The sequence below is a fragment of the Bactrocera latifrons genome, unplaced genomic scaffold (genome assembly GCF_001853355.1).
Source record: "Bactrocera latifrons isolate USDA-ARS-PBARC rearing strain unplaced genomic scaffold, ASM185335v1 scaffold_326, whole genome shotgun sequence".
NCBI lineage: Eukaryota > Metazoa > Arthropoda > Insecta > Diptera > Tephritidae > Bactrocera > Bactrocera latifrons.
In genome coordinates, this window is record NW_017536919.1 from 132,639 (window position 1) to 144,001 (window position 11,363).

At 36.4% G+C, this 11,363-nt stretch overlaps 1 protein-coding gene across 11 annotated transcripts in view; it reads left to right on the forward strand.

The window, feature by feature from the left end:
• The window catches only part of LOC108971132 (calcium-dependent secretion activator), a 144,276-nt gene that overhangs the window by 60,959 nt on the left and 71,954 nt on the right, over window positions 1-11,363 (forward strand). For 6 of the 11 annotated variants that reach the window (XM_018936988.1, XM_018936982.1, XM_018936981.1 and 3 more), the window contains 11 exons: window positions 1,764-1,995; window positions 5,289-5,551; window positions 5,606-5,620; window positions 6,138-6,371; window positions 6,456-6,600; window positions 6,657-6,763; window positions 7,228-7,403; window positions 7,471-7,677; window positions 7,851-7,987; window positions 8,069-8,256; window positions 8,323-8,612. In XM_018936988.1, the coding sequence (XP_018792533.1) occupies window positions 1,764-1,995; window positions 5,289-5,551; window positions 5,606-5,620; window positions 6,138-6,371; window positions 6,456-6,600; window positions 6,657-6,763; window positions 7,228-7,403; window positions 7,471-7,677; window positions 7,851-7,987; window positions 8,069-8,256; window positions 8,323-8,612 (1,994 nt within the window). The remainder of the gene's footprint in view (window positions 1-1,763; window positions 1,996-5,288; window positions 5,552-5,605; window positions 5,621-6,137; window positions 6,372-6,455; window positions 6,601-6,656; window positions 6,764-7,227; window positions 7,404-7,470; window positions 7,678-7,850; window positions 7,988-8,068; window positions 8,257-8,322; window positions 8,613-11,363) is intronic. The other 5 variants (XM_018936987.1, XM_018936992.1, XM_018936990.1 and 2 more) reach the window with 3 other exon arrangements.

Genomic DNA, 11,363 nt, shown 5'->3' on the forward strand with positions numbered 1-11,363 from the left:
TCAATGCAATTAAAATAAATGAAAATACAATTCAATACTCAAAGTACACAAATTGATCTAATCTAATTAATTTACAGCAAAATAAAAAAATATGTAAATGACGGATAATGAAATCTCGATTATCACTTTATCATGCGAGAGTATAAAATGTTCGGTGACACCCGAACTTAGCCCTGCCTTACTTGTTTTAGTTTTTTTTTAATATTGCTTTTGTTTTCAAAAAACTTAAAGTGGGATTGAACTATTTAATGTTTCATTATTAGTATTCAATCAAATGCTCTTTGAACTGTGTGCGGTTAATTACGGCTATACGAATACCATTGTATATCTATTTTTAATAAAGAATTAAAGAATCAATTGTTGACTTTTTATGAAAAATACTACATTTTTATTTAAAATACTATATAAAGTGAGGACAAATACTATATTCCATAGTTTGAGAGCTGGCAACACTTGGTGTAACCCAAATTTATTTTGTATTTGAATATCAAAATAAGTAGTGATTATGATATTAAATTGTAGCTTATATAAAACGTTTGTATTTTTAACAAAGCGCCATCTGTTACAATCTTTTGGAGCTAACAAATAATTGTGACTGTCAAACAATATGCAAATAATATACAAATAATTTGCAATAATAAAATATTGCGATTATAAATTGAGATGTAAGCTATCCTGTCTCCCAACTTGGATCAAATTGCAAACGGTGTGGAATCAAATTTAAAATTAGTTCAGTAGATTAGGCGTCCATCGCGGATAAACAACGTGACACGTAACTTCTTTTATTAAAAGTAAACACGGATACTGCGATTTCATATTATTTTAAGAATATTTAAAACATACAAATATAAAAGTAAAAGGATTAACTGTTGATTTTGAAAAAGACCCTTCGATGATAATTCAATTCGTCACATGCGTACGGCTACGCGTTCTCTCGTCAAGTCATTATCTATCATTGGCATTTTCTAGTTCGGAGTCTATTGCTCGAAACTTGTTGCGAAAAATGATTTCCGTGTTGCTCAAACCCAACAAATATGTACATATATAATTGATAGGATTCCGATCCTCAGGTTGATGCTTTACACCATAAAATATTTCCCTGGCTTTGATTATTGTAAGTTGCAGGAGTATAAAATGTTCGGTTACACCGAAGCTTAGCCTTCCCTACTTGGTCCTACTAAAAATAAAAATGCCCATATCTTCTATTGCTTGCTAGGATAATAATTTCGAGTATAAAGTAGACGGTTCAATCTCCAACTCTAACACTAAACTTTACTTGACAAATAAGCAGTTATATGTATTTGTTTGTTTTGAATCTGAAACAACAATATCGGAGTGCCAGAAAACCACTTACCTGTTTAGTAAGAATAATTTTCTTTGATTGTACCTTTTCATTAAATTATTAACTCTACGTTCAGGAATTAGAATTTTCGATTGTAATATCAGAACTTTTAATATATCGCAAACTCTGATTCTAATTGCTGTGAAATTCTAATTACTGAAATTATTAACTAATCTAACTATTGTAATTGTGAATATAAATTGTATGTTAGCGTTTCTTAATCGATCAGATGAAGAAATTATCTAGATTCGATCTATCGCTACATTTTTTAACAACAGTTTAAGAGTTATTTTTGAATTTAATGAATTTAGAGAATTGTTAATTGTCTTAAATTATTTGCAGATGGTATCTTTAGCTATATATAGTTGCTTGGGTAAAATATAAATTTAATTAAAACTTAAAAATTTTCAAACTTTTAAAGGTCTTTACCTGAAATCGATGGCCTAAGTAAGGAGACAGTTCTTACTTCGTGGATGGCCAAATTCGATATAATACTTAAAGGCACTGGTGAAGAAGATTCCAAACGACCTTCTAGAATGCAGCAATCACTCAATAGTGAATTGATTTTGTCTAAGGAACAGTTGTACGATATGTTTCAACAGATTTTGAGTGTTAAGAAATTTGAACACCAAATTCTATTCAACGCGTTAATGGTAAGTAAATGTGCAACTTGTTTTACTCAATACAAAACGATGTAGAATTATCAAAGATCCACATGTCAATGTATTATAAAAAAAAATATCAATTAAGTATTTAATTTCCGAAGCCACTGCTTACCCGAATACGAATACTTTCAGAGCTAGAGTGTTTTCGTTCATTCGGACAACATGACCTAGTCTGCTTAGTCGCTGCCTTTTAATTCGCTGAACTATGTCAATGTCATCGTATATCTCATACAGCTCATCGTTCCATCGAATGCGATATTCGAGGTGGCCAAAAGGATATAAATCTTTCGCAAAACATTTCTTTCAAAAACTTGCACCGTGGATTCATCAGTTTTAGTCATCGTCCAAGCCGCTGCACCATATATGACTTATATTGTTTTTTCTTCATCGAGAGAGGACTTTGATTCTCTTATCCTTCGTCGGATTTTCAGGCTGACGTTGTTGGTGGTGTTTATACTGGTTCCAAGATAGACGAAATTATCTACGACTTCAAAGTTATGACTGTTAACAGTAGCATGAGAGCCAAGCCAAGATATTTCGTCTTACTGTCGTTTACTGCCAGACCCATTTGCTTTGCTTCCTTGTTCAGACTGGAAAAAGCAGAACTATCGGCGCAGATGTTGAGGCCGATGATATCAATATCATCGATTAAGTTCTGCAGCTCGAATTATTTTCTCTAGCAGTAGATTGAAGAAGTCGCACGATAGGCACTGAAACATCTTTTGGTATCGAACGGCTCGGCGAGGTCCTTCCCGATTCCTGACCCTGCTCAAAGTCAGTTTACACAGTCGTATTAATTTTGCGGGGATACCAAATTCTTCCTTCGGGGCGTGGGTACAGATCAGCGATATGTTGAAGAACTTCGCTTTGATGCGTATTGTGGCTAGACTTTCATCCAGCGGTAAATGACAGTATCCTGCGACAGAGTCTCTGTCTCACTACGAATCCCACACATAATTTGCGCTCCTTTATATGGCCACTGTAGTAAATGCCAAAAGGACCTACTCGTCTAAGTCTTTGTCCCGTCCATCACATTTCTTGGACGGCGGTGATGTCAACTTTCACTCTAACGAGGACATCAATCAGCTGGGCAGCGGCACCTTCCTAATTAAGAGACCGGAGATTCCAGATGCATGCCCTCAAATCGTAGTCCTTAATTCGTTTGCCATGGTCGTCATCAAAAGGGGGGTCTTTCTTCCGAGGCTTGTCGTTCTTTTACATTGGGTGCGTTTTTTTACGTGGGGGGTCCCAAACCCAGTACAACCCTGCGCAGGAGATGTTTAGCTTTCTCACCTTAGCTCCCCTTCAAACGAATGTTCTTAGGCTACCCAGAGGATACTTGGTTAAGAACTGGAAGTCGAGAACTGTTTGAGCCATATGTAAAATAATCGTTTCTGGCCACTCCCAAGTGAATGGCGATCAGCGAACTTTTCTCATTTGCGTAAACTTCTACACATGACTCTATCCTCCATGTCTCACCATCTGTAAAAATATAATTTTATGTACAGAATCTAAATATATACTAAATACGAGCACTCGTAGAGGCTAGTAGTAAAGCGTTTTGCTTTAAACACATATTTACGTAGACGACAGCACGACACCGAAATTTTCTGGTTTTCAAATAGCGCTTTAAGCCGGAATACTTCGTTGTTGATGTACTTAAACTTCACTTCAAAGAAACTTAAATATTTTGTTCAAAGTGATTCATTTATCAATTGTTATTAAAAATTATACTACTTGTATGCATATGTATATCAGAGCTAATTTATGCTACTGTTGGTAAAATAATATTCTATTTCTTAGAAATTTTAATAATTTTACATTGCCCATATTAGTGGCAACATTACTGCTGCATTATCGTCGGCAAAATTAGAAGAGGTTTTAATTTAATTTAACAGAAACAACTGCAAGCTTTCTGCCATGAAGTCAAGTGCGTATGCTGTCTAAATAACATTCACATTAAGTAAAAATGAGTCAAAAGAATATATTTTGAGCTGCACCGAAATGTTTACGCTTTATTTATACTCTTAAGACTAATTTATTACATGTTTCTTCCTTCTATTCATACTAACTAGTACGTTTACTTATTCCTAGTTCATAGTTTCTTTAAATAGAGATTATATTATTTGTTTAGGTTTGTTTACATATAAATTGTTTGCTTAGATACGTTTGTTTTGTTTTAAGATAAGGTTGTTGTGGTATTCAAACTCAATGTTGTTTTGATACTTGTTTGTTTAGGATGGTTTGTTGCGTGATTTCAATTGTTCCAGCTCAAGGTCGTTTGCATTCTGTTTACTGAAACAAAAGGTTGTTTTGATGTTTGTTACTATTATAAGGAATTCGTTCCTTAAGATCGTTATTAGACACGGCAACTTTTGTTGCTAATTCTCGGGCGATTCTCTTTTGCTGTTGCCCATTGCATTCACACCAGCAACTTGTGTTACGCAACTCTGTTCGAGTTTTTTCTCATTCTCTTTCACTTTACTTTAACCCATTATCTATTCTTTACTTTAACCCACTGTCGTCTGTTCTTCCTTATAGACATTTGGGCCACTCTATCACATATATTAATCAGTTCTGTGAATTTAGAAATACATTTTATTTATAATTCAAAATTAAAACAATGATTATATAACAGACCTTCACATATATCACCTTTTTCACTATCGCCTGAATCAATTTGTATGGCTTCCTCTATACATTTTAAAATATTCGATTTTTTCGTCATACTCCATTTTCTAGAATATTTATATTATATTATGTATATTTGTACACATATTTGCAAATTACTTACCAAAAGAAATTAATTTTTTTAAATATATTCAAAATATAAATTTCAAAAAAGATACACAAATGCAACTATGCACTACGAAAGAAAGAACACGAATGCCGAAAAACGTCGCAGCGAACTGCTACGAATAAGAACACAAAGCGAGTTGCTGAACACTTTAAACTCGGCGCGATTCTCCTCTCCTCGTCGCCCCCTCGCCTATAAACCAAGAATTGCCGAAACAAAAGTTGCTTCGTGTAATAACACTCTAACTCGCTCGCTACTTTTATCTACACATGATTATTTCACTATATATATGCAACAATGTTGGGATCAACAATCATATGTATGTGTAAAAACTTGGTTCTTATTTAAATGAGAAAATTAAAAATATAAAATTTATAGATGAACTTTCAAATAGCCGACACAAGTCTCCTCTACCAGAATCTGGGCTGGAGAAAAAAATTTACATCTTTTTCTATATAAACGAATTAAAAACCTTTTTTTTTAGCTGGATTCAGCCGATGAGCAAGCAGCTGCAATCCGTCGTGAGCTAGACGGTCGAATGCAACGAGTTAGCGAAATGGAAAAGAACCGAAAACTAATGCCAAAGTTTGTTCTAAAAGAGATGGAGTCTCTTTATATTGAGGAGTTAAAATCATCTATAAACCTGCTGATGGCGAATTTGGAGTCCTTACCAGTATCTAAGGGAAATATGGATAGCAAATATGGATTACAAAAACTCAAACGATACAATCATAGGTACATATTTCTGTAAGTATATGAAAATTTTGAAAGTTATTAAATGCATAACTTTTTCTATTGCAGCACTCCATCCTTTCTGTAAGTATAAGCTGTATACAATAATTTTAGTATTTATACATAATTATATTTTTTAAGTATTTGGTTAAACTAAATAAAAACCGAAGTCAATACCGAAATGATGGGGTGGATAGAAAATTAATGTGTTGAGAAGCCTGTTTAAATTAATCTAGGGTTTCTACTAAGCTTTTTTCGATAAAATCGTCGTTTTCCATACAGGACTTTTTATTGACATCATCCAATTACTTAAACATATTATCAAAAAAAAAAAAAAAATACTAGATATGTTTGAAACGGCATACAACATTTTTTGATTCAGATGATAGAATTTTCATTTAATATCTATAGACTTATCTAATAAATTTCAAAATCGCTACAAAGCACATTCAGTCGAAATCTGAAGAAAAAAATTGAAATGATTTACGTTGCAACTATAAAAGAGAAGGTCGAAAAGTATCTTAACTAAGAAAGTGTTCGACCAGAAAACAGCAATTCCTTTTTGGTATAATTTTAATTTGTTGCTATATGTGTATTTAAGTAGGAAGATGATACTGCGTTCACATGGCTCACTTTCAAAATTGGAAGGTGATGCAGATGAGGGCATAACGCAACTAACGAAATTGGATGTTGTACTTACATTTCAATTGGAAGTTATTGTCATGGAAGTTAAAGGTCTCAAATCTTTGGCGCCCAATCGAATTGTGTATTGCACCATGGAGGTAGAAAATGGTGAAAAACTACAAACCGATCAAGCGGAGGCTTCAAAACCAATGTGAGTGTATATACAATAATAGTTCTGAACAACTGAACTCATTCAGAAATGGTATCATTATGTAAAATGTATATTCAAACTTAGGTGGGATACCCAAGGTGACTTCACAACAACACACCCCTTGCCAATAGTTAAAGTAAAGCTATATACAGAAAACCCTGGTATGTTGGCATTAGAAGACAAAGAACTGGGCAAGGTTACAATAAAACCAACACCACTTTCATCGAAGGTATTATAGAGAATTCCACACATCGGTGCTTATGTAAATTCGTCAATATATTTTAGTCCCCCGAATGGCATCGATTGGTAGTGCCCAAAAATCTTCCAGATCAAGACCTACGAATTAAGATTGCTTGTCGGTTGGACAAACCTTTAAATATGAAGCACTGTGGGTAAGTATATAGCAATATGTATACTCGTATATATAAAGGAGAGATTCAGTAAATTAGATACTAGTGAAGCAAGTTAAGTTTGATACTCCATCGATATGGTAGAAGAGGTGTTCTAATTCAGTCAGCGAATCAAGAGAGAGCGGCTGAGCTGTTCAGATCATGTTGTTCGAATGGAAGAGAACACTCCAGATTTGAAGGTTTTCGATTCAGTACCCTTCGTGTTATGAAATATAACTTACTTTTTTCGTCGGTTTTAGAAAATCCAAAATCAACAAGAAACATCACAGTCACGAAATTATTGTAAACTAGTGTAATAAAAACGTGATATTTCTATAAACGCTGATCTTAGACATTTTTGGTTCTACTACAGGGAACATTTTTGAAATTTGATTTGATGAGTTATATTCTATAATTTGAGGTGATAGTTGTTCTCTGATTTAAAAGAATGAAATTATTATTTGCAGGTACCTTCATGCAATTGGTAAATCAGTTTGGAAGAAGTGGAAGAAACGGTATTTCGTGTTAGTTCAGGTGTCCCAGTACACATTTGCAATGTGTAGCTACAAAGAGAAGAAGTCTGAACCATCGGAAATGATGCAATTGGATGGATATACAGTTGATTATATAGAAGCGGCGAGCGGTAGGCAGTTTAAATTAATACCCTAGAGCCGTAAAGAAAACATCTTTTCCTTTCTTTTGCATTGCAGCCAATTTAATGTTTGGCAATGACTTAAATGGAGGCCGTTATTTTTTCAATGCAGTTCGAGAAGGTGATAGTATAGTTTTTGCCTGCGATGATGAAAATGAATGTAGTCTCTGGGTCATGGCTATGTATAGGGCTACGGGGCAGTCGCATAAACCCACACCTCCAGTAACTCAGGATAAAAACTCGGCGATATCAAAAATACAAGGCGGTAATATATATGTACATTTGTATAATAAAACTTAAGACTTACGATAGCTGTAATTTTATTATGAGGGCGATAACCCTCCGGAAATATTATATTATAATTTTTATTATTTCACCTCAAATAGTAACCTGGAACAACGCTAAATTAAAAAACCTAATTTTTGTTTCAAAGCGCAGATGCCGACAAAGCTCGAAAGCATGGGATGGAGGATTATATAAGTGCAGATCCTTGTTCATTCGACCATGCTGCTCTTTTCAAAGTGCTACAAAATCTCACGCTCGAGTATCGCCTTAACGATCCTTATGCGTCATTGGTATGTTAAATAAGTTAAAAAAATAATAATAATTGTAAGAATGGTTTTATCTTCAACAAATTAATTCTGGTAATCTAACAGGGTTGGTTCAGTCCTGGCCAAGTCTTTGTGCTCGATGAATATTGTGCACGATATGGAGTGCGTGGTTGTTATAGACATCTGTGTTATTTATCCGATTTGTTAGATCGGGCAGAAAAGCAGTATATGATAGACCCCACGTTAATACATTACTCATTTGCGTTTTGTGCTAGCCATGTACACGGAAATAGGTACTTACGAATATATAGTTATAAATAGTAATTCTGTAGAAGCATGATGGTCTCTTATATTAATAGACCCGATGGCGTTGGCAGCATAACGCACGAGGAAAAGGAAAAGTTTGCTGAAATTAAAGAGCGACTTCGGATATTACTTGAGTATCAAATAACGAATTTTCGCTTTTGTTTTCCATTTGGTCGCCCGGAAGGTGCTTTAAAAGCTACCCTGTCTCTCTTAGAGCGTGTACTCATGAAAGACATTGTTACACCCGTACCACCAGAAGAAGTACGTATGATGATTAAGAAGAGTTTGGAAACAGCAGCCCTAGTTAATTATACACGATTATCTTCTGAAGCGAGAATAGAAGGTACGTAAATGATATAATATTAAAACTACATGCTTCATTTCAAATATATTCATCTTTCAATATATTAGATATTTATTTAATAAAGATAATTGAGAAAGATGAAAGTTTCCATACACGGTATAGAAGTTATGTCAATGCGTCATGCTAATTACAGCAATTTTGCATATTTTTGTCAATAAACTAAAGCGTGCTCAAGAAAGTAAAGAAAGTATTCCACTTAATGTAATAAAGACATTTAGCTAATTTCAATTTGTCAAAAATTCTAATGCCACTCACTGCCAGCGCGCTGCCTTGGTGTGCTTTGGTAGGGTTTTAAATAATTAATATTGTGGTTAAAACAAAAGAGAGCGTTGCTTTTGTAACGATGTTCTAAATTTGTAAGGGCTACCAGACTGGCAGCAGAAAGCAAAAAGTAAATGAGCTGTAAGTATTTCCCCTGAGATATCCACGCAGAAACTGCTTGGAGTGTATTATGTCACTTAACAGGAAAATTACAGGCCTCACTATGAACGTATTCGCTGGGAAACAAGAGATATCCTGAGGTAGTCCGAAGGTAGTCTTCTGACCAGTTTTCTTCAGCTATATCCTAGCCGACTGGGGTAATGCTCGAAAATTCTGCGAAAAAATGCGGCGACTAACAGGAGGGTTCAAGACCGGACTCTTGTAGAACCACAAAAGGTGATCTAGTGTCCGATGCCCAGAGCGTACTAAAATCATGGAGGGAACACTTTTCCAGCTTGCTGAATGGTAGTAAGCGGACAACGCCAGGAGAAGGCGAACCCGATTTCCCGATCGATGGCGATGGAGCAGACTATCCATTGCCCGACCATGAAGAAGTTCGAATAGCAATTACCCGCCAGAACAACAAAGCAGCGGGACCGATGGATTGCCGGCCGAGCTACTCAAATACGGCTGCAAAGAACTGTTAAGGAGCATACATCAGCTTCTTCGTAAAATATGCCCAAGAATTGTAATTTAAGTGTGCTATGCTCAATCCACAAAAAGGGAGACCCCACAATCTCCGCCAACTACCGTGTGATAAGCCTCCTCAACATCGCATTCTATCTATTATGTGAAAGATTAAATCCCACCCTCAACAAACTTATTGGACCTTATCAGTGTGGCTTTAGACCTGGCAAATTAACCACCTCTTCGTCGATTTCAAAGCTGCTTTTGACAGCACGAAAAGTAGCTGCCTTAATGCTGCGGGGTCTGAATTTGGTATCCCCGCAAAATTAATACGACTGGGTAAACTGACTTTGAACAGGATCAGGAGTCGGGAAGGACTTCTTCAACCTACTGCTGGAGAAAATAATTCGAGCTGCAGAACTTAATCGATGATATTGCTATCATCGGCTTTAACACCTGCGCTGATAGTTTTGCTTTCTCCAGTCTGGACAAGGTGCAAAGCAAATGGGTCTGGCAGTGAACGAGAACAAGACGAAATGTCTTGGTTTGGCTCTCATGTTACTGTTGACAGAATGTCGTTGTGGTTTACGTTGTACTTGCCTGCGAAGTCCTAACCTCACGGTGCTTTCTGTTTCTTTTTAGTGTTGACAGGGTCATGTTATCCGAATGGACGAAAACACTCCAGCTCTGAAAGTATTCGACCCAGTACCCACTGGGCTAAACAAAGGAAGAGGAAGACCTCCACTCCGGACCAGGTGAAGAAGGACCTGTCCTTCTGTCTTTCTGTCCAATTGGCGCCATGTAGCGAAAAGAAGAAACGACTGGCGCGCTGTTGTTAACTCGGCTATAATCGCGTTCTGGCAAAAAGGACTAGTCCTGATGCACCCTAAATAGATTTTAGTAGCTATAGCGACTGACGATCCCGAAATTCTAGATTTTATACTCCCACGGATAAATCAGGGTGGTGCTACAGACTTTCCTTTACATCCCGATTCTGTTTATTCCTCGTTAATTTCCTTAAAAAATGTGCTCTTCATTAACGCTTCTAAGGTTTTTATTTACGATGTAAATGCCAGCCGACCGGCGTAAAGGAGGAGTTTTCTCGACTTGTACCTACCTCACCAGCTAAGTGCTGATATGAAGGAGACGCACTCTGATTCCATGGCTTTTAAAGGGACTCAGTCAGTGTTGCTGAGTGTCATCACTAGTCCAGACTTCAAACCGTAAGCGGAAAGTTAATTCCTAACTCTAGTCCATGTAGAAAGTAGGGGACGGTTAAGTTTTGTTAAGGCAATGGAGGCCGTAGATTATTGGCGTTTAACAGGATGCATCAACACGACCTACGCTATACCCCAACAGGCAAAGTACTTTATATAGCTGATGTGAAAGTTAAAGTTTTTTTAACCTACCCTATAAAAATTTTGCCTAAACACTCTGGCGCATCTTTTATCATTACATATACCTTTGCTTCTTGTTATAGTATATAACAGTCCAGGAGTAGAGCACACACGCGTTTTACGCCTTATCATATAATAAAATCGACGGCTAAACCCCTGAACGTATCACCCGTAAGAAACTCAAACTTGATTATCCTTCTTCTTGATTGGCGTAGTAACCGCTTACGCCATTATAGCCGAGTTTACCATCGCGCGCCAGTCGTTTCTTCTTTTCGCTACGTGGCGCCAATTAGATATTCCAAGTGAAGCCAGGTCCTTCTCCACTTGGTCCTTCCAACGGTGTGGGGGTCGTCCTCTTTCTCTGCTTCCCCCGGCGGGCACTGCGCCGAATACTTTCAGAGCTGGAGTGTTTTCGTCCATCCAGACAACATGACCTAGCCAGCGT